Source organism: Crinia signifera, chromosome 6 (assembly GCF_055691185.1).
Source record: "Crinia signifera chromosome 6, ASM5569118v1, whole genome shotgun sequence".
Classification (NCBI taxonomy): Eukaryota; Metazoa; Chordata; class Amphibia; order Anura; family Myobatrachidae; genus Crinia; species Crinia signifera.
The window spans coordinates 35,084,961-35,109,312 of record NC_139222.1 but is presented as its reverse complement, the minus strand read 5'-3'; the positions used below and the strand labels follow the sequence as shown (position 1 = coordinate 35,109,312).

General features: G+C 47.3%; 1 protein-coding gene across 8 annotated transcripts in view; it reads right to left on the bottom strand.

Moving 5' to 3' along the window:
• Positions 1 to 24,352, bottom strand: part of LOC146007513 (uncharacterized) — a 218,458-nt gene that overhangs the window by 3,265 nt on the left and 190,841 nt on the right. For 3 of the 8 annotated variants that reach the window (XM_083145918.1, XM_083145922.1, XM_083145920.1), the window contains exons 3-6: positions 10,655 to 10,849; positions 9,880 to 10,003; positions 9,678 to 9,775; positions 9,228 to 9,537 (exon numbers count right to left, since the gene is read on the bottom strand). The exons of 2 other annotated variants lie outside the window; for them this stretch is intronic. In XM_083145918.1, the coding sequence (XP_083002044.1) occupies positions 9,228 to 9,537; positions 9,678 to 9,775; positions 9,880 to 10,003; positions 10,655 to 10,849 (727 nt within the window). Of the gene's footprint in view, positions 1 to 9,227; positions 9,538 to 9,677; positions 9,776 to 9,879; positions 10,004 to 10,654; positions 10,850 to 21,889; positions 22,013 to 23,208; positions 23,603 to 24,352 lie in introns of those variants that run through there. 3 more of the 8 variants (XM_083145917.1, XM_083145921.1, XM_083145925.1) reach the window with 3 other exon arrangements.

Below are 24,352 nucleotides of genomic sequence, written 5' to 3'. Positions count from 1 at the left end.
ACTCTCTTAAACTGAACATGTCTAATGCTGCGTACACACTGGCCGATATATCGCTGGTCAGTCAGTCATAGGTCTGTGAATGATATTGTTCAGACATAGCGCGTCAGCTCTGCAGCACAGCCGATGGTCAACATACCTAAAGCTAGATGGTGCATCGTGCTGTGTGTAAGGCAAAAAATAGGATATAGATACTATATCACTAAAAGCGCTTTAGTACGAGTGTGCTTGGCTATAAGCAGCAATCTAAGAAAAAGGGAGAGTCAACCCCAATACAGTAGGTAGGAAAATCGGAAGACATGTAGATTTCTCTAGTGATAAAACATCAATTTAAGATATCAATCAATTCAAAATGGTCAGGTGTATGGCAAAGAAAATAACAATTTAATAATGATACTAATAAAACATTAAAAACCTGTATTAGTCCAGAAATGACATTCAGATCAATAGTCACCCTTTGTTTTCCATAATGCCAGAATCTGGAGAGCCTCCGGATAATATTGTGAAAGAAGAGAAGGTTTTGGTTGTAATCACACTCTTAGGTATGGGGACTCAGGTGTTGGTAGGTCCTTTTCCACAGACGGTACCGGGCCTTTGATGCTGCTTTCAGACAGCAAAACCGGCTTTGACCCGGTATTTTAAAACGTTTCTAAAAACGGGTCTGCCAGATAAAAACCCTTTCACCCGCATGTCTTTAAACGGTATTTCAATGCAGTTTTTGTTCCTTCACAACACTGAACCCGTCTTAACCCATTGAAAAAAGTGGATGAAAAAAAAAGGGTCTGAAATGGGTAGGACCCTGCTTTATTACCGTTTAGAAATACCAGTTCTATAGAACCGGTAAATTCACTCTGCACTTTTCAGACTGCACAAATTACCGGTTTTAAACGGTAAAAATAAAAACGGCAAAATAACGGGTAAAAAGTGCGGTCTGAAAGGGGCATTGGTGGCTCGAAGTGGAATAAAAGGGAACGGGTTGGTTTCCTGATAAGAAAATGTCCCATTCGGAGAGTATAGTGTTCAGATGAAGTCAGATCCATCCTTGCAGGGGACGGCGATTCTATCGCCATAGGCCCTATACTCCTAATTACCCTCTAGAGGGCACCTTCGCTCCCTGACACATCCAGAGAGCGTCGTCCTCTCCGGTATATCCAAGCTATTGTGGATTAAACATACTGTTGCAGAATTTTCATTTATTGTAATACCTGTGCACTGGTCCAATTCCCTCGCTCCCCTTTTCCCTGATCACGATTCTATCGCCATCCCCCACCAGCGGCCGGCTACAGCCAGGGGAGCTTGGTGGGGGGTCCCCGCTGCCTCCCCCGCCGTTGCCACCTGTCCCACTCGCCGCCCCAACCCCCCCGAACTGGCCAGGGTCTCCCTGAAGCGGGGACGGGCAGGGAGACGCTGCCCAGCCGCCGTGATACTAGGACGCACATGAGACGCACACACGTCCCAGTATCTATCGCCGGCGCACACAAGAGAGGAGTCTCTGGCGAACGCCGGGCAAAGATAAAGCCGGGGCCATCTGTAGCTCCTTAGCAAAACTCCCACACAATTGAAGAGGCTGGATTAGAGAATCATGCAGACATGTGGCAGGTGGAAGCGCCTGAAACTGAAAGAACGTTCTTTCCTTGGATCCACACACAATATTATCCTGAGGCTCTCCAAATTCTGGCATTATGGAAAACAAACGGTGACTATTGATCTGAATGTCATTTCTTGACTAATACATGTTTTTAATGTTTTATTAGTATCATTATTAAATTGTTATTTTCTTTGCCATACACCTCACCATTTTGGATTGATTGATATCTTAAATTGATGTTTCATTACTAGAGCAATCTACATGTCTTACTATTTTTCTACGTGCTGTGCGTAAGGACGATCTCCTGACCTCCCGTACACCCACACCAGTAGCCAGCACTGATCAGCAGCTGAATTGGTCGGCACATGTTATTGCACCCGCCCAGTTGTTGTTAGAAAGCAGCGCTCCGCGTCTGTCTCCATATCCCTGGTTAGTGAGCAGCCTACAGACTGCCTTGTCCCTCTGCAGCCACTGTAGTTAGAGTGTCACCCTGAGTGACAGCTTGCGAAGCGAATAGAAGGGCAGAGTCCCCTGACCCTGCTGGCAGCGCGGTTTCCTCTCCGTCAGGAAGTGATAGTGTGTGCCTTTAGCGCGTGTGTCCTATCCTCCATGCCGGTTCACCGCTCCACGTGCATCGGAGCGTGTAATAGCAAGCCCCGCTGTATTCCTCGTTACCAGCGCGTCACTTACACAGGGAGATCCATCCTGTGTAGCAGCAGCATTACTTGGAGAGATACCGCCAGCGTAAACCGGTCATTGCCATTAACCCTGCACAAGCTGAACGGATCAGATAAGTAACACCTGTGACTGTGATTCCTGCATCAGTTATATTGCATGTGAAGTTAACCACTGAAGTACCGTTGTACACTGCAAGCTTATCACTTGAATAAATCTAAAGCTGGTTATATCTTCTAAGTGTGTCGTCTAACAACCACACAGCACGATTATACAGATACTCTGCCAATAGGTTATGGGCCCAGCACGTCACGTGCGCGAAGATTAACCCCCTAAAGACCAAGTGCTAGTACATAAAAGAACACAAAGAAATATTTCTGAATTGACATTTGTGAAAGAGTTAACGAGAATGCACAGTACAGGGCATAGCATGAACTTTCCTAAACTCAAAGGCTCAGAGAATTACACTACATGGAAGTTTGCTATGGAAATGCAGCTTAAAAGGGAGAAGCTATGGAAGGTCACAATAGCCCCAGGAGATAGTCCAAACCCAGAAGAGGTAGACAAGGCCATTGGCACAATAGGCCTGGCTGTGGAGCAGCATGTTTACTCTACAATCTGTGGGAAAGAGTCCGCTAAGGACATGTGGACAACTCTACAAGGTGCTTATGAGAATAAAGGCCTGATGAGAAGGATAAGCCTGAGACGCACACTATATTGAACAAAGTTGAATGCATGCAAGGACATGAACGATTACATCGATAAAATACTATCGATAGCTCAGCAATTGGCATGTGTAGGAGCAAGAGTGGATGAGGAAGAAGTGGCGATGGTAATGCTGCAGAACTTGACAGAAGAATTTGACTTCCTAGTTGTCGCACTAGAGTCAAATGAAACCAAGCTTACAACAGAAGTTGTGAGGGCTAAGCTACTTCAGTTCCAAGAAAGAATTCACAAGGACGCCATAGCTGAGGGTTCTGCCTTAGTAGCAAAGGGTGCAAAACCCAAGAAATGCACGTTCAAATGTTATGTGTGCCACAAAGTAGGGCACAAGGCTTCAGAATGCAGGATGAAGAACACTAGTGGTACACACAAGTGACATGACAAGAAAAACGAGTCAGCACTGAATGTAGCAGACAAGCCAAGGAGGGATTGCTGGTATATGGACTCGGGAGCCTCTAGACACTTCAGCTGCAACAAGAAGTGGTTCAATTCTTTAACACAGTGTACACCCACAACAGTTACAGGGATTGGTGAAAAGGTCCTTACTGCATCAAGTGTTGGGACAATCACGGTGAGACTAAGAATTGAGGGACAGACAGTAGTCACAGATATCCAAGACGTCCTGTATGTACCAGAATTGGGAAGTAACCTCATCGCTATCAGCGTACTCGAGGCAAAAGGCTACAGAGTCCAGTTTGCAAAGGGCAGGTGTATGGTGCATAATGAAAGAGGGACTGTAATTGCTTCAGCAACCCGATGCAACCAACTATACGTCCTAGACACAGATGAATGTGTAGCTTTGGCAGCATCTGGTGAAAATGAGTCGATGGAACTCTGGCACAGACGTTTGGGACACTTAGAATATGACAATGTCCAGAAATTAGCTGATGGGATGGCAACAGAGATCACAGTGAAAGACACCGAAAGACCTGTGTGCGAGAGTTGCATAAAAGGCAAGCAGACCCGCAACCCATTTCCCAAGTCAGCAGGTAGAGCAGAATCACAGTTAGCTCTGGTGCACACAGATGTGTGCGGACCGATGGAAGAGGAGTCAACCAGTGGTTAGAAGTACTTCATGACTCTCATCGATGATGCCACAAGGATGACACATGTATACTTCATGAAGAAGAAAAGTGAAGTAGTCAAGAAAATTGTAGAGTACAAGAACCTAGTGGAAACTCAGACGGGCCTAAAGCTAAAAGCCCTGAGATCCGACAATGGGGGAGAGTACGAAAATGAAGCACTAACTGATTTTCTCAAAAGGAATGGCATAAAGCATCAGCTGACGATGGCCTATACGCCTAAACAGAATGGCGTAAGTGAAAGGGCGAACCGAACAATCGTTGAAAGAGCACGAGCAATGGTAAACGATGCTGGCCTGGAGAAGAGTTTTTGGGCAGAAGCTGTATCTACTGCAGTATACCTGAAAAACAGAACACCTACAGTGGCCGTGAAGGGAAAGACCCCCTTAGAGGCCTGGTCTGGGAAGAAGCCAGACATCAGTCACCTCCGTGTCTTTGGGAGCAGAGCTTATGCGCATATACCAAAGGAGAAGAGAAAGAAACTCGACCCAAAATCAAAACAGTGCATACTGCTAGGCTATTGTGAGGAGAGCAAAGGGTACAGGCTCTGGGATGCAGAGAACAGACGTCTTCTGAAATCAAGAGATGTGATATTTCAAGAAACAGCACCACTCACAAAAGCAGAAGAGCAAGAAAAGCAAGCACTAGTAGAGGTGTGCGAAATAGAAAGCATGCCTGAAAAGGAAAATACAGAGGAGGGAAGCGAACCAACAAACAGGGCTTCCGTAAGAAGCAACAAGGGCATACCAGCTAGAAGGTATGATGAAGAGTATGCGAACATTGTTTTCAGTGAACCTCAGAGTATTCGAGAAGCGAAAGCGTGCAGTGATTGGGCAAAATGGAAATAGACACAGAGCTATCAGCACTGAAAGAGAACAATACTTGGACCATAGTAGATAGGCCAAGCAACCGCAAGACAGTCAAGAACAAGTGGGTCTTCTGCAAGAAGTTAAATTCGGACGGAGAAGTTGCCCGTTACAAAGCCCGTCTTGTTGCTAAGGGATACACACAGAGATCCGGAATTGACTATGTGTTGATATACTCACCAGTTGCAAGGTATAACACTCTTAGATTAGTAATTGCAGTCGCCACCTTACATAACTTACTGCTATACCAACTAGACTTCGATTCAGCATTCCTAAATGGAGAACTGGCTGAAGAAATCTATATGGAATCGCCAGATCATTACAATGAGAATGAGCTTCAGACAGAGAAGGTGTGTCTTCTGAAGAAATCCATATACGGCCTAAAACAGAGTGGTCATTGCTGGTACATAAAATTGGATGCAGCACTACTTGAAATGAATTTTATTAGATCAGAGACTGACCACTGCCTCTATCACAAAACTCTGTGAGAAAAGTTGTTCATCATAGCAGTCTATGTGGATGACATACTTATAGCAGGTCACGAAGATCACATCGCAGGTGTGAGGGATCAACTGAAACAGAGATTCAAGTTGAAAGACCTAGGCCCAGCCAATCATTTATTGGGAATGAGAATTGTTCAAGACTTACAAAAGGGAACAGTCACAGTCGACCAACAAATGTACATCGAGGCAACAATTTTGAAGTATGGGATGGCAGAATCCAAGTCAGTAAATACACCAATTGACAAAAGTATCAAGATGACAAAAGGTATGTCACCAACCACACAATAAGAGGTAGAGGAAATGCAAGATGTTCCTTACAAAAACGTGGTTGGAAGTCTTATGTATGCAAGTATTGGAACCCGTCCAGACATCACTCATGCAGTCAGTCGGGTGAGCCAATTTGCAATAAATCCTGGAAGGCAACACTGGATCGCAGTGAAGAGGATTTTGAGATACCTAAAAGGTACAAGTTCCTTGAAATTAAAGTTCACAAAGACAGGCAACTCAAATTTAAAGGTCTTTTGTGATGCCGACTGGGGAGCAGATGAAGATGATCGTCGTTCCCACACCGGTTATCTGTTCACATTGGCTGGAGCAGCAGTTAGCTGGGCAAGTAGAAAGCAACCAACTGTTGCCCTGTCAACAACTGAGGCCGAATACATGGCTCTTACAGAGACAACTAAGGAAGCACTCTGGATCAAAGAGACTTTGTGTGAATTAGGCCTACTCTATGAAGAGGAGACTATCAGCATCGCATGTGATAACAGGGGAGCGATAGATCTTTCCTGTAGTACCAAGCACCATGGACAGTCAAAACACATCGCGATTAGACATCACTTCATCAGGGAACTAGTGGAGAGCAAGTCCATCGATGTCGAATATGTTGCAAGCGGAGAGAATGTTGCTGACATGCTTACAAAAGGACTGTCGACAAACTTGCTTATTAAGTTCGTGAAGGACTGTGGATTTGTTTAAATCCAAAAATGTTGATTTGAAGTTTTTTGATGTTCTGAGTGTCTTTCTCTCTAACCATATTTTTCGGTTACAGGTATAACAAAGGACAAAGTATTGTATCATGTTCTTTTATGTAGCCGAAGACAGCCTTGAGCGAGGGGGAGTGTTAGAAAGCAGCGCTCCGCGTCTGTCTCCATATCCCTGGTTAGTGAGCAGCCTACAGACTGCCTTGTCCCTCTGCAGCCACTGTAGTTAGAGTGTCACCCTGAGTGACAGCTTGCGAAGCGAATAGCAGGGCAGAGTCCCCTGACCCTGCTGGCAGCGCGGTTTCCTCTCCGTCAGGAAGTGATAGTGTGTGCCTTTAGCGCGTGTGTCCTATCCTCCATGCCGGTTCACCGCTCCACGTGCATCGGAGCGTGTAATAGCAAGCCCCGCTGCATTCCTCGTTACCAGCGCGTCACTTACACAGGGAGATCCATCCTGTGTAGCAGCAGCGTTACTGGGAGAGATACCGCCAGCGTAAACCGGTCATTGCCATTAACCCTGCACAAGCTGAACGGATCAGATAAGTAACACCCGTGACTGATTCCTGCATCAGTTATATTGCATGTGAAGTTAACCACTGAAGTACCGTTGTACACTGCAAGCTTATCACTTGAATAAATCTAAAGCTGGTTATATCTTCTAAGTGTGTCGTCTAACAACCACACAGCACGATCATACAAATACTCTGCCAATAGTTGTGACATCGGTCTCCATGGATTGGGCAGGGTGTTCGGAGAACAAGCTGCCCGATCCGTCCACAGATATATCTATAGATCGATTGTTCTGCAGATATATCTGTAAGTGTGTACCCAGCCTGAGGGATATATTTACTAAAGGGCGATGTTCATTGCTTCGAATTTTCTCTTAATCGATGCCGGACTACCTGGGCTAGGACACATTTACTAACATCTAAAAATGAATATAAAAATCCAACTGTCAGTAAATGTGTGTTTTAGCCCTGGAAGCCCAACATCGATTAATATTGAATTTTAAATGGACCTTTAGTAAATATTCCCCGATAGTCTCCCACCATCCGCGATCCCCTCACTAACCTTGATGTTACTATCCACTAACACCTCACCATCGATGCTGCTGCCTTAGCGTCATCCTGACCTCCACCCTTTCTTACAATCCCCACAATCAGTCCCTGTCCCAGTATTGGAAGCTTCCAGGATCAGACCCTCTCTCACCCTGGAGACAACTAAGACCCTCATCCGCTCACTGGTCATCCCTAGACTGGGTTACTGTAACCTGCTCCTATCTGTCCTCAACAAAAAGGAAAAAGAAAGCAGCAGCGCTAAACCAATTCAAAAGAAATATGAAAACAATTAATACATACAATCACTAGTTCTACAAAAGCATTAGGTCGACATGGGAAAGGTCAACAGTTCTGTGCTGACAGGCGGTATTTCATGCCCTACCAGTGGCGTAACTACCGTGGGTGCAGCTGCTATGGGGCCCGAGCTGTTTCCAGGGCCCGCAGCTCCCCCTGCACACACTGTAGTCAAAGCTCAACACTTGTTCCCTGCCAGAGCAGAGCCAGCTCCTCCCGGCTCCCGCAAGCAGCAGCCGCAGAGGATGTAGCGGCGGTGCCATACCCCGGCCCCCCACAAAGTTTTCACTAGCCTGTCACACTGTAAGTCAGGTGGCAGGCCTCGCTTCGGGTTTCTGTCTGCGATGCAATTCGGACATTTAGGGGGAGGGGCTTAATGCCGGTAAGGCCCCGCCCCCATCAGAGACCTCACCTCTCTGGCTTACTTGCCAATGCTCAGGGCTGCTGTTATAAGGTAACTTTTCTCTTAACTCCCTTCCTATTTCTTCCTTCTCTCTACACCTCTCTCTCTCAATCCAAATGAAGCCAGCAGTGTTGTCATGTCACTGACGCTAATAGGATTTTAAATGTTTATACCCTACCCGTGTGTTACACCCTATAACCCCCTCCTCACTGTATGTGACACTGTACTCCCACTACCCCTATGTGTGTGTGTGTGTGTGTGACACCATGTACCCTCCTATCCCTATGTGTTTGTGATGCCTTGTACCCCCAATCAACCTGTGCACCTCCGCTCCCTGTAGAAGGGGGGCCCCTTCAAAATTTTGCTATGGGGTCCACCAAGTCATGGTTATGCCTCTGTGCCCTACTATCCACAAGGGCAGGGGTGGGCAAAGGACGGTCCGGCCCGCGAACAGATTCTGCCTGGCCCACTGCCAAGTGGAACGGAAGCCGCAGCGCTGCCCGGCAATGTGGCTATTTCTGGCAGCACCCTCAGAGCAGCGCCACCACTGTCCTTAGCTTGTAGTGTAGCCGAGTAGGCAGGCAGCGCTACCACTGCAGCTTCCGCTCCAGTTCTTCTCCCCGCTTCCACCTCTCCAGCAGAAGTAGCAGCCTCTTTAACCATGTGGTGTCGGCGTGCTCCCCCGACGTCACGGACCGTCATTCATGGCGCAACAGCACGCGTAATATTTAAAATGTCCGCAGGAGGGGACACTAGGAGGGGAGCAGGAGCTGCTGAGAAGCTACCCACAATAAGCGCCCCCAGTTCCCACCCCCGTTAGAGAGCTGGTTTGGTACACCAGAGAGTGTGGGGAGGAGACTGGTCAGATCTCTGGGCTGGTAACACAGTGACAGCATGTGAGGGGAGAGCAGGAGTATAATAGGGGATGATGGCTCTGGACTCCCCCACTTAACAGATGCATTGTCCTCATTAGTTTGGTCTGACAGAGGAGAGTGTAGGATAAGAGAAAGCTGTATTGGAAGAATAAGGAAAATATGTAATAATTGATTACTCCTCACCTGTGCTGGTATCTGTAGGTATTTCCTCCTTACAGTGCTGATCACCCCTCATATATGTATCTTCTTCCTTATCTGTCACATAAGACTCTTCTTCTTCAGCCTTATTATCAGTCACATCCGTCTCTTCTCCCTCTGTATCTTCTGCCTTATTATCAGTCACATCAGTCTCTTCTTCCTCTGTATCTTCTGCCTTAATGTCAGGCACATACATCTCTTCTCCCTCTGTATCTTCTACCTTAATATCAGTCACATCCATCTCTTCTCCTCCTGTATCTTCTGCCTTAATATCAGACGAATCTTCACACTGAACCTAAAAAAATACCACATTAGTAATGTCTGATGTTATTGAGATTACACAGTAGAATATCAGTGTATAAGACGCACACAGCTGCTGCAATCATATAGTGCCAGTCACTTAGATATACTGAGGTGACTGTAAATCCCAACTACCTGATCCTCCTGTGGGGTCCTGTGATTCTCCTCTGTACAGTGCTGGGAATACAGAGGACGGGGACATCTCTCTGGGGTACCTCTGTTACTGAGCCCATCTGTAGGAGACACACAGTGACTGAGGACATTGTACATGTGTGATTAGCAGATGACCTGTGTATATCTGCTGTACCCTGTACAATAAAATGAATTCTCCTCTTACCCAGTGATAAGAAGGGCCAGTGATTCTCCATTATCACATCCTTGTACAGACCCTTGTGTTCCTCTATATACTCCCACTCCTCCATGGAGAGATAGACCGTGACATCCTGACACCTTATAGGAACCTGACACATACAATGATACAGTCATCACCCAGACACCTTCCCCCAGTGATACTGTACAATGTCCCATCCCCAGCAGGCACCTTTCCAGTCACATCCCCCGGTGTTACTGTATAATGTCCCATTCCCAGCAGTCACCTCTCCGGTCACATCCCCCGGTGTTACTGTATAATGCCCCATTCCCAGCAGTCACCTCTCCGGTCACATCCCCTAGTGTTACTGTATAATGCCCCATTCCCAGCAGTCACCTCTCCAGTCACATCCCTCAGTGTTACTGTATTATAACCCATTCCCAGCAGTCACCTCTCCGGTCACATCCCCCATTCCCTGCAGGCACCTCTCTCCGGTCACATACCCTGGTGTTACTGTCCCATTCCCAGCAGTCACCTCTCCGGTCACATCCCCAGGTTTTATTGAATAATGCCCCATTCCCAGCAGTCACCTCTCCTGTCACATCCCCTGGTGTTACTATATAATGTCCCATTCCCAGCAGTCACCTCTCCATTCACATACCCTGGTGTTACTGTCCCATTCCCAGCAGTCACCTCTACGGTCACATCCCTCGGTGTTACTGTATTTCGTCCCATTCCCAGCAGTCTCCTCTCCGGTCACATCCCCATTGTCACTTTATTTTGTCCCATTCCCATCAATCACCTCTTTAGTCAACAGCTGAATGATCTTGTTGGTAAGTTCCAGGATCTTCTGGTCATTGTCTCGCCCATGTATCAGTGAGTGAGGTGTGGGCCCTGTTATGGGGCTCTGGGTCCTTTTCTGTCCTTCTGACACACAGGGATGACTACTGGGTGTCTCATGCTCACCACCAGATGTCTTCTTCACTACTGTGTAACCCTGTGTATTGGGAAAATGAGAGTTATTGTAGACTTGCCTTCGATTACTTCTCTTTCTTTGAGGTTCATGGGAGCCACAGTGCTAACATCGGGGTTGTAGGCGGATCCAGAGGATCAGGCACCAAACATCAAAGCTTTTAGGATTCTATAACCCCGCCTCCATGCTCATCTCAGTTTTGTCAACCAGCAGGAAGCGAATAGGAAGAAGAAAGGTAATGGACACCCTAGTGCACTCACAAATAGAAAGGAGGGAACTAGTGACCATGGTCACACATGACACACCCATATATACCAATACAGTGGCGTAGCTAAGTTTTGGGCGCCCCCCCCTGCCCCGACAAGCACCCCCAATCCCCTGCCGCCCAAGCAAACCCCCCCCCAATCCCCTGCAGCCTTACCTATCGCGCTGGTCCCGGTGGCTCCGTTCTTCTGCTGAGGACCACCACAAAATGGCCGCCCCGTACAGCAGACAGTTTCAGAGAACTGTGTGCTATATATGGGTGGCCATTTTGTGGTGGTCCTCAGCAGAAGAACGAATCCACCGGGACCAGCGAGATAGGTAAGTCTGCGGGGGATTGGGGGGTGTGTGTAGCCCCCTGGCGCCCCCACATGCACAGCGCCTCCCCGCGGTGGCGGGGGCTGCGGTGCTATAGTTACGCCGCTGTACCAATATATGCCATATGCTATCAGGCGTGTTAGGGTGGGCACCCTGTGGCAGACATGGGCTTCGAAGAAAGGAGTTAACTCAAGGTAATTTGTGTTGTTTTCTTCTTCGGGTTTCATGGTCACCGCCACATTGAGGATGTTCTAAAGCAATACTTAACCCTTTGAGTGCCTATAATCTCTGTAAGAGATGTTCAAAATATGTACTAAAAATGCCACCTTCACTTACATTGGTTATATAAATTCAAATACAACATGTTTACAAAAATAATATATTTTCTATATAAGGTAAATATTCCAGATCACTGTGATGAATACAAATGTTTGCTTGCCAATTTTCACACCAATTTTGACAAATTCACTTAGCACTCAGAGTCAAGGGAGGGTACTCGCCTGAGGGACCGGAAGTATCCGGCAAGTTAAGGAAGCCTCCTGGGAGGCGAACGTATCAAAGGCATAGAATCTAATGAATGTGTGGATAGAGAACCACGTTGCCACCTTGCCCATGACGGTTCGTCGGACCTGGTAGAATGTGCAGATATAGATGTAGGTAATGGAAGCTGGGCCTGTTCATAAGCCTGCGGAATTACAAGCCAAATCCAGCGAGCTAAAGTCTGTTTGTTTCTGGCCATTCCTGTTTGTGAAATCCATATAAAATGAATAAGGAATTGGACAAACGTATAGAAGTGGCACGGTCTACATAGATTTTTAAGGCTCGCACTAGGTTCAGAGAACACTCCTCGGGAGTCATCTCCATAGAGTCCAAAGCTGGAACCACAATTTTCTGATTCATATGTCATTTGGATATCAATTTCGGTAAATGAGCAGTCGTCATCCCAAAGACAGCTCTGTCCTCGTGAAAAATCATAAAAGGAGACCTGCACGATAGTGCACTTGGATCAGACACACGTCTGGCAGATGCTATGGCAACCAGTATGAGATCTCGGCTCTCCTGTTTGACTTTCCGGAGCACCTGAAGGAGCATGGAAACCAGAGGAAACAAATATGGAAGAAGAAACTTTTACACCATTGATAGATTATCTGTGAATGCTGCCTGAGAATCTCTGTACCGGGACCCGTAAGCAAGCACGTAATTGTGGCATGACACAATGAGGTCCACATCTGACAGACCCCAGCGCTGCACTAGAAGCGAGAATACATCTGCATGATGCAACCATTCTTACCAGTGAAAATCCTGGCGCCTTAGGAGGTCCACCTTCCAGTTCAGAATCACCAGCATGACCACAGCCGATAAAGCTGGTATGTGTTTGGCACATGTAAGAATTTTGTACACCTCCCTCATGGCTCTGGACTGCGAGTGCCGCCTTGATGGTTTATATAAGCCACTGTTGTGGTGTTGTCTGACCGTACCTGTACCAGTCTGCCTTGCAAAATGTCCTTCACCTGAAGCAATGCATTGTACACTGCCCACAGTTCCAGTATATTGAGCTTCCACCAAGGTCCACTTTCCTTTACCACGGCTCCCCTTGTAGGCTGGCAATCATAGTTAGAAGGACCCATCCTTGATTCAGGTGATCAGAACTCCTGGGGTCAGAGTCATGGAGACTTAATCAGTGAGGCTGACTGTCCCACCTGGTCAGGATCAGACATTGCAGAGGGCATGAGTGATTCTGCGCTCACTCGACCATGTGAAACGACAAGTATTCACATTGCCAGGTGAATCGTGACTCTGGGGTGTCAAAGAAACATACATTTGAACAAAGAAAGAAAATAGTGACAGCGCCTGAACTGCTGCAGCCTATACAACACCCAAAAATTCCTGAATCTAACCATACAACAAACAAAAAGTGGTGTAGTAAATGGCGCTGCAGTCCCCTCTTAATTGGATGATGGAGTCCTATCACCAATGGGATATATATCCACAATTCTTCCGTCCAGTCGTTCTTAAAGAAATAGAGACTGACCTGGGAGAATTTCCCTATGTGCATATAACGGTTTCTTTAGATTCTCGTGACCTCTGCGTACACAGCAACCGATAACCAGACAGATAACATCAACAGGGACCCCTTGAGGTGTACACTCACCAGGAATAGGTGCCCTATGTGCGCTGAAAGTTTTATTTGCATCCAACCCTTCTCCTCACAGAACACAGGTGGACAGCTGACTTCAAAATGTTTTTTGTAAAAATTCAAAATTTATTTCCGGATAGAAGGCCACCCAGTTTGCTGAAGATCGCAACCAGCACCTAACCACAAACCTCTAGGGTATTCACTCTCTCCTCCAATCACCAGAGTGAATACCCTAGAGGTTTGTGGTTAGGTGCTGTCACGGACCCACCGGTCGCCTGCTCCGATACGTCAATCTGAGCAGCGCCGGCCGGGACTGGGGTTCACTCAGGACACTCGGGTCCTTTCCTTGAGGTACACTGCCACCAGCCAAAACCTGATTTTAGCGCCTGAAACTGCACAAGGGCGGCTTGGCTCGCCCCTGACCACACAATACAAGATAACAATGGTAACGTTTTCCAGCCTTTCTCTTCTGAGGCTAATGAGTCTTAGGAACACAGAACCAGGACTGAGAATATGTATTATTTATTCCTAGAAATACTACAGAGCTTTAGAAAATAGTTACAAGATTTTACAGTGATTTTAAAAGTACACACGAGTTTTAAATGCAATTTCAGAAATAAAATAAAAAGGGAAAAAAGACAGAACCGTATCTTGACAATCCTGAAGTGGGGGGGGTTCTCCACAAGAAATCTCTGGTCGCTTACAGCCTGATTGCTAGACCCCCAGGTAGTGACACTGACTATAGGGAGAAGGGTCTCAGTTATACCTTGAAGACTCCCTCATCCCTCCCACCCTTGGGATTCCACTCTTTCCATGCTGAAGGAGTGTGGAAGGTCCCTGGCAATGTATCTTCTACAGTCTGCTGTTTTCAAAGTGATTGATCCTCCTTCCTTGCATAGCAGACCCACTGATAAGAGATGTGAAGGAAGGGGACAAACTCTAACCTCTCCTTCTGGACCATGGTTTATGAGGGGCTCAGATCTTATCTTACATCCTAACTCCGGAGGAGTCCACAGATGTCACACTGAGGGAATACAGGCCTCAAACTCAAACCAGGGTCACCTACAGTTTACACACATAATACATGACATGTTCTGATCTCCCACATTATAATCACAGGCGGCATGATTTTACCAAACATACCAGACATACATTGCTTGAACAGATAATCATAACAGGAGGCATACGTTAATTTGATCGATCACCTGATCTGATCGTTACAGGTGCTGGTTGCGATCTTCAGCAAACTGGGTGGCCTTCTATCCGGATTGGAAGGTACCCAGACCACCACATACCTTGGGATTCCCTTCCCACATTTTTTTAGACTTGGTTTTACCTGTCTTATCGTTTTGGAAATAAATTTTGGATTTTTACAAAAAACATTTTGAAGTCAGCTGTCCACCTGTGTTCTGTGAGGAGAAGGGTCGGATGCAAAGAAACCTTTCAGCGCACATAGGGCACCTATTCCTGGTGAGTGTACACCTCAAGGGGTCCCTGTTGATGTTATCTGTCTGGTTATCAGTTGCTGTGTACGCAGAGGTCACGAGAATCTAAAGAAACCGTTATATGCACATAGGGAAATTCTCCCAGGTCAGTCTCTATTTCTTTAAGAACGACTGGACGGAAGAATTGTGGATATATATCCCATTGGTGATAGGACTCCATCATCCAATTAAGAGGGGACTGCAGCGCCATTTACTACACCACTTTTTGTTTGTTGTAAAGAAACATACATATCCGGGACAGCAAATTCTGACACTTGTCTGGTGTCGGAAACAGACGTAAGACCGTGGAGTCCAGAACTGCCTCCAAATGCAGCATTCTATGTGACAGGACCAGAGAGAGATTTTTCTCAGTTGAGAAGCCACCCATGCTGCTGGAGGAACGTCAGTAAGTGTTTGGACAACACCTCCGGAGAACTGGCCAAGAGAAGAAGGTCGTCCAGGTAAGGGACACCCTTATTCCCTGACGACGAAGACATGCCGCCATGAATTTTATAAAATGTTGGGGGCTGTGGTGAGGCCAAATGGGAGCGACTGGAATTGAAAGTGTTGGTACATGATGGCAAAGCGGAGGAACCCCTGATGTGAGGGAGCAATGGGGATATGCAGAGACACCATGTAGTCCCCCGGTTCCTTTGCTAACACAATAGCCCACATCATTTGTGGAGGGATTTTACATTTAGTATGGGCTTGCAAGTCCCTTTGGGGACCAAAATAAGAGTCAAGGAATATCTGAGTCCCCGTTGGTGTTGGAGAACTGGAATAATCACTTTGGACTGCACTATCACCTGGAAATTGTCTGTCTGCCTTTGAGGTGCTGGCGGGAGGCCCATACAGCAATATTTCTGCGGAGGGCGTCTTTTGAAAGTCACCGAATATCCCCAGGTCACAACTTCTCTCACCCAAGCATCGGAAGTGGTACTGACCCATTCCTGTGCAAAGCGAAGAAGTCAGCCTCCCACCCTGAGATCCCCCAGAGGGAGGCCCACCCCATCATGCGGCAGGTTTGTCTGACTTTGCTGGGGGCTGTCTAGTGACCCACCATTTTATTAAGTTCTTCCCAAAATAGAACTTCACCTGTTAAGGGCAGCAATTGTAAAGTCCTCTTGGACTCTAAATCAGCTTTCCAAGGTCGCAGCCAGAGCATGAGACGTGCCAATACTGAGGTAGCTGAAGCTTTAGCAGCCAGCACAGCAGCGTCAGAGAGCCTCGGTAATATACAGCACAGCCTGTCTAATATGAGAAAGACATAGCTTACAACCCTCTGAGATCTCAGCTGGTAACTCATCCTCTAGCACCGTGAGCCAGGGGATAACGGCCTCAGCCCAGGACGCAGCTACAGTGGGTCTATGCATCGCCCTTGTGAGCGTAAAGACTTTAGATACTGTTCCCTTCATCTCTCCGTTGGCTCTATTAGAGCCAGTAGTAACAGGGAGCACCGAAGGTTTTACCAGCCGAGTAACATGAGAATAGACAGGGGGAGGCGTCTCCCATCATTTACCATCTTCCGGACCAATAGAGACCAATCTATTAAAACTAGGAAACTTCTTACCCAACGTGTCCCATAAATCTGCCCTAATGTCCATCAGGTAGTCGCAGTGTGGAAATTGTGCTTTAATGACTTTCTGTTTCTTGAAAACATCAGTCTGTTTTGCAACGGGTACAGGTACATCATCATCATCATCAGACAAAAGCACAAGTTTGGTGGCATCAATGAGAGCCGGTACATCTACTACCAGAGCCGGTTTTTACCTATGGGCTACAGCCCCCCGGTATAATCTGCCCCTGTGTGAAGCCAGATGCCGTCTGTGAGACAGCACTGGCAGCGACTTCCTATTGGAGGTCTGACCTGCCAGTCATCCATGGCAATCCCATTGAGAGGTGTTCCCTTCCTCTGGGATGCCTCTATGGGTTGCAAGTGGCGACAGCCCATAAAAACGGGTTCTGCGCATGCGGAGCACCGAGCATGATGCGGTGCATGTGCCGAATTTGGGATAGTGAATATGCTACTATGGACTGCTGCCAATGCAGCCCATGGGGCCTGGTGCCCAGCGCATGCGCAGTACGGAATATGCTGCTGCAGATGCGTGCATTGGGGGAGCCATAGTAGGAATAAGGCGATCCACTACAGTACCTAGGAGCTGTGTAATAGCAGCCCAGGGAGGCTCTTGTGCAGGGACAGGAGCAGAGGACTGACCAGGGGAAGGTAACAGTTACACACAGGCCATCCTGAATGACATCCTGCTCAGACAGACCTGCGGCACATGATTTACATGAAAGCAGTTTAGGGATTCTGTCTGATTGCGCCATTTTCTAGAAGTCATGGTGACAAGAAATAAGGGTGCAACCACACAATAGGTATATACCCTATAGTGGTATATAATATGTGACAGGAGGATTTGTAACCTCCAACACTTCTGGTCACAGAGTGTAAACAAAGAAAAGTAGACAGGAATATATTATACTAGCTGAAAAACCGTACTTCACTAAGGGATGATGGTAAATTAGAATTATAGTTGTTCGTTAATTTACGTTGGAGTGCAGCACATTACGCATCTCCTGATATACTCTGTGCTGCTGGGGGACCCTGCTACTGCCACTATATAACTCTCAGTGTGGGGGTAGGTGCTATCTTCATTCTCTTCCTCACATCATGTCATTGTCCCTGTTATATGCAGCCCTGTCGTCACTGACATATCATGCATGTCCTGATCTAGTCTGTGGAGCTGCCTCACCCCTAGGGGTGTATTACCCCCACAGTGTTTGTTCACAGATTGTAAGTTATATGTGTCCTAAGTTTGGTGTAACTTGCTGCAGTCATTCCAGAGTTATGCTGAAACATGCATATGAGCGTACAGCAAAAAATATGGTTTCAATTAATAAAAAAGTAACAGTAATTATTTTCGATAATAAAATATATAGTCCACAGATATCCAGAGCGGCCTCCACAATCGTCTTAAGCGGTCCCAGGATTGCATTGCGCGAGTGCCACGGTGACATCACCGGCATGCCCGGGAACTCACACAATGCATTCCTGGGGAGGATCCTGAGGCCTCCATGGAAGCCGGGGGACACTGTGGACGTCGTGGGACCATCGAGGCACCACCAGGTGACCAGGTAAGTTAAAGAAAAAAAAAAATCGTAAATAACCCCTTTTACAAAATGCTCATGGTCCTGAGCATTTCAGATAATTGATACTCAACCTGTATTAGACAGAGAAAATAGACAACTAGCACATCAGTCACAGACAATGCAGAGATACTCGTACAATACTGGTACAATACACTGCAAGGCACTCTGATCAATAACTGCGCTGCTATGGGAGAAGGAGGATATGAATGCTGTACAAAGCGGTCAGCAGTAGGCGTTTTTACAGGGGAGACAGACCCAACACTCCCGAAGACCTGAGGGCTGCATGCAGAAGATGGCTGCCGGTGTCTCAGAGAGGAGGAGGGAAGTGAGAGCAGCTTGAGGGCTGGAAATCTGCAGTGGACTGGCGCCTGAAGCTGGGGGAGGGGCTACAAGCCAGTGCCGCCTCCCCTATGCTGGCCTTCCCCCACCGTTACTTATGAGCCTGTGCTCACTGCCCTGGTGGTCCAGGGAACACTTAGTCTTATGCTCCTGAGGAAGGACATTATTGTCTGAAAGACTTGGAATTTGGCTGGAGAAATGGACAACGGGCTGGTGAGTCTGATACGGAGGAGGTGCGGACAGTTTCCTGGACTGGACCATAATCCCCCCCCCCCCAATTGAACACCATTGGAACTCTGCTCCCCATTGTTCTGGTCTCCAGGAGGAGAGAAGACCATACTATATGGTGATATGCGATTATAATGTTTTATTTTGTGTGTGCACTTTATTAATAAATTGTTATTTGGTTGAAAGACAATATTGCTCTCTCTCTCTCTGCACTTTATGTTCCTTTCAGTGTCCAACTCATGGAGGAATATGGAGCGAGAGGCTGATTATCCAGATTTGTGGACTGACATGCGATTTTAATACCATTACATGTGAGTGGAACCCTTGTATAATAAACCATAATCTGATACAGACAATATTGCGCTATTTTGTTCCGTTTGAAGTTTGTCAGAAATAAACTGAAAAGGAAAGGAACCAATAAATTATTCCTGAGAACTGATAGAAGGAAAGTGTTGGCACAATATTAGTGTTATGGTGATTGGTTATCACTGGTGGCGCCATTTAGAACATCCGTTTATTCATAGTGGAGTCCCTACCTCTGGGGACAGTGTCCACTCCAGCACCGCGGGCCGTCTCCCAGACCTGCGGTATGACACAGATTTAGCCGCTCTCAGGGAAAGCTCTTACCTGCCCCCGATGTGCCAGCCACACTGACCGAGGCTCCGGTGCCCGGGCTAGATGCCAGGCGCCACATCTGCCGCAAGTACCGTTCTTGGCCCAGGCCTTAGGGGAGTTTCGGCACCGGTCGGGGTGATGGAGCTGCAGCGCTGTAGTCACCCCGGACTGACAGCGCCGCATGCTCAGAGTAAAAAGAAAATAATAAACTATAATAATAATTCTGAGGGAGTGCCTGAGATAATCCCTGCTGGAATACCTGGTGCACCAGCTACCTGCTGGCATCAACAAAACCCGTTGAGCTGAGCATGGAGGTGGGGTTATAGGGGAGAGGAGCGGTGTATTCTGGGAATCCTAAGAGCTTTGCTGGTTGGTGTCCAGTCCTCTGGATCTGCCTACAATGCCGATGTTAACCCTGTGGTGACCATGAAACCCAAAGAAGAAATAGATTATCACTGCATACACTCCCAGTCATCACCCTCTATCATTACTATAAGTGATGTCACTGTGACACTACCAAGATCAGGCACTGTAGTATTTATATATCAGTGATATCACTGACACTCCCAGATCCCCTCACCTCCCCAGTCATGTCCCTGTATTATTACTATAGATATAAGTGATGTCACAGTGACACTCCCAGATCCCCTCACCTCCCCAGTCACGTCCCTGTATTATTACTATAGATATATGTGATGTCACAGTGACACTCCCAGATCCCCTCATCTCCCCAGTCACGTCCCTGTATTATTACTATAGATATAAGTGATGTCACAGTGACACTCCCAGATCCCCTCACCTCCCCAGTCACGTCCCTGTATTATTACTATAGATATAAGTGACGTCACAGTGACACCCCCGGATTCGCTCACCTCCCTACGTTATTACTATAGATATAAGTGATGTCACAGTGACACTCCCAGATCCCCTCATCTCCCCAGTCACGTCCCTGTATTATTACTGTAGATATAAGTGATATCACTGACACTCCCAGATCCCCTCACCTCCCCAGTCACGTTTCTGTATTATTACTATAGATATAAGGGATATCACAGTGACACTCCCAGACCCCCTCACCTCCCCAGTCATGTCCCTGTATTATTACTATAGATATAAGTGATGTCACAGTGACGCTCCCACACCCCCTCACCTCTCCAGTCATGTCCCTGTATTATTATTACTATAGATGTAAGTGATGTCATAGGGACACTCCTAGATCCCCTCACCTCCCCAGTCATCTTCCTGTATTATTACTATAGATATAGGTGATGTCACAGTGACACTCCCAGATCCCCTCACCTCCCCAGTCACGTCCCTGTATTATTACTATAGATATAAGTGATGTCACAGTGACACTCCCAGATCCCCTTACCTCTCCAGTCATGTCCCAGTAATATTACTATAGATATAAGGGATGTCACAGTGACACTCCCAGATCCCCTCACCTCCCCAGTCACGTCCCTGTATTGTTACTATAGATATAAGTGATGTCAGTGACACTCCCAGACCCCCTCACCTCCCCAGTCATGTCCCTGTATTATTACTGTAGGTAGAAGTGATGTCACAGTGACACTCCCAGATCCCCTCACCTCCCCAGTCACGTCCCTGTAATATTACTATAGATATGAGATGTCACAGTGACACTCCCAGATCCCCTCACCTCCCCAGTCATGTCCCTGTATTATTACTATAGATATAAGTGATGTCACAGTGACGCTCCCACACCCCCTCACCTCTCCAGTCATGTCCCTGTTTTATTACTGTAGATATTAGAGATATCACTGACACTCCCAGATCCCCTCACCTCCCCAATCACGTCCCTGTATTATTATTACTATAGATGTAAGTGATGTCATAGGGACACTCCTAGATCCCCTCACCTCCCCAGTCATCTTCCTGTATTATTACTATAGATATAAGTGATGTAACTGACACTCCCAGATCCCCTCACCTATCTAGTGATGTCCCTGTATTATTACTATAGATATAAGTGATGTCACAGTGACACTCCCAGACCCCGTCGCCTCCACAGTCATGTCCCTGTATTATTACTATAGATATAGGTGATGTCACAGTGACACTCCTAGATCCCCTCACCTCCCCAGTCACGTCCCTGTATTATTACTATAGCTATAAGTGATGTCACAGTGACACTCCCAGATCCCCTTACCTCTCCAGTCATGTCCCAGTAATATTACTATAGATATAAGGGATGTCACAGTGACACTCCCAGATCCCCTCACCTCCCCAGTCACGTCCCTGTAATATTACTATAGATATGAGATGTCACAGTGACACTCCCAGATCCCCTCACCTCCCCAGTCATGTCCCTGTATTATTACTATAGATGTAAGTGATGTCCTAGGGACACTCCCAGATCCCCTCACCTCCCCAGTCATGTCCCTGTAATATTACTATAGATATAAGTGATGTCACAGTGACACTCCTAGATCCCCCTCACCTCCCCAGTCATGTACGTGTATTATTACTATAGATATGTGATGTCACAGTGACACTCCCAGATCCCCTCACCTCTCCAGTCAGCAGGTAGATGATCTCCAGGGTAAGATTTAGTATCCTTTCAGTCATGTGACTCTGGTCATTGTTCATCCTCGAGGTATCAGTGACGGGTCTCATCCTCACTGCTCCGTTGTCCTGGAATAAATATAATAATTAAAATATACACCACAAAGTACATGTGACATATTAGGTAAAGATTAGAGAATCCACACAGAGGCCCAACAGCAGCCTCTAATGTTTCCGCACATACAAATATAGATCATGTAGAGAACAATGGGCGCACGTATAGTATAAGATTAAGCGCTATAGAAAACGTCCATTGTAGTAAATGGTTGTCTCAAAAGAAATGTAATAGGACACCACTGGCCACTCTCCCTGTATACAAGGACGCCGCAGGTCGCTCCCCGCGCAAGACAGGACACCGCAGGTCTCTCCTCCTTATACAGGAGGAGAGACCTGTGGGAACGGCCTGTCTTGCCGCAGGCCGTTCCCCCTGTGTAACAGAGGACGCCACAAACCGCTCCCACTGTATAAACGGATGCCACAGGCTGCTCTCCCTGTATAACTGGATGCCACAGGCTGCTCCTTCTGTGTAACGGGACGCCACAGGCTGCTCCCCTATATATTAAGACACTGCAGGCCACTCCCCCTGTATAACAGGATGCCACAAACCGCTCCCACTGTATAAAGGAATGCCGCAGGTCTCTCCTCCTGTATAACACCGGCCGCCGCAGGCCGCTCCCCCTGTGTAACAGAGGACGCCACAAACCGCTCTCCCTGTATAACTGAATGCCACAGGCTGCTCCACCTGTATAACGGGACGCCACAGGCTGCTCCCCTATATATTAGGACACTGCAGGCCACTCCCCCTGTATAACAGGACACCACAGGAAACTCTCCCTGTATAACAGGATTCTGCAGATCGCTCTCTCTATATAACAGGACACTGTAGGCCACTCCCCCGTATAACTGGAAACCACATGCTGCTCCCACTGTATAACAGGACACCACAGGCTGCTCTACCTGTATAATAACACCATAACCTCCAACATGACCCATTCCATTAGGTACAAAATAAAAGGGAAGTCCAGCAACAGAGTATTTTGTACCTAATGTAATGGGCATACCTCCCAACATGACCCTCTCGAGGAGGGACACAATGCTCTGTTTCTGGACTTCTCTCAATTTATGAAACACCTTTCTTGTCAATAAACCTGTTTTAAACAGGTGATGGCAATCATACATTAAGAGGAAAGTCCAGGAGCAGAGCATTGTGTCCCTCCTGGGGTCATGTTGGAGGGTATTTAACACCAGGGCAGCACAATACTTACCAGGTACGGCAATGCCTTCTATCGCTCCCCCGTAACTTTATCAACGTGGATGCTGGAATTGAGAGGCCTCAGGTAAGATCAGCAGCGTTGCCCCAGCGGTCTTCGGAAAAATGGCCGCCACTCACTCGCAGTTTCGCACAGGGGACAATTTTAATGGATCCTTACTAGTTGTACTTACAGCATGGAACCTATCAGCTACCGGTGACCTCGCATATCATAACTCTCTCTATACATTCACACAAGGCAGTTACCGCTTCTACCATTCCGGCTGTGATGTCCCAGTGTCCTCATTCAGCGGCGGCCATTTTCCTGTGGTTTGTACTCAGCTCCCAGACTCCCCCGCGGCTGTAGCCAAAGTGTATTTCCTGTGTGGGGCTGAGCGTGAGGAGCTGTGTTACCAAGGAAATATACCATGGCTACAGCCGCGGGGGAGTCTGGGAGCTGAGTACAAACCACAGGAAAATGGCCGCCGCTAAATGAGGACACTGGGACATCACAGACGGAATGGTAGAAGCGGTAACTGCCTTGTGTGAATGTATAGTGAGCGCTATGTGATGCGAGGTCACCGGTAGCAGATAGATTCCATGCCGTAATTACTACTATAAAGAAGCCATAACAATTGTCCCCTGTGCGAGTGAGCGGCGGCCATTTTCCCGAAGACCGATCCCCATGTTCAGTGGCGGGCAGCGCTGCTGATCATCTCACCAGAGGGCTCTCACTTCCAGCAGCCACGGTGTTTCAGTTACGGGGGTCGATAGAAGGCATTGCCGTATCTGGTAACAGGTGAGTATTGTGCTGACCTGGTGTTATTATACAGGAGGAGCAGCCTGTGGTGTCCTGTTATACAGGGGTAATGGCCTGTGGTGTCCTTTTATACAGAGGAGCAGCCTGTGGTTTCCTGTTATACAGGGGGAGTGGCCTGTGTTATCCTATTATACAGGGGTAGTGGTCTGCAGTGTCCTGTTATACAGGGAGAACATCCTGTGGTATCCTTTTATGCTGGAGGGGTGGCCTGCGGTGTCCTGTTATACAAGGAGAGTATCCTCTTATACAGAGGGAGTAGCCTGCAGTGTCCAAATATACAGGGGGAGCGGCCTGCGGCATTCCATCATACAGGGGGAGTGGTTCGTGGCATCCTCTGTTA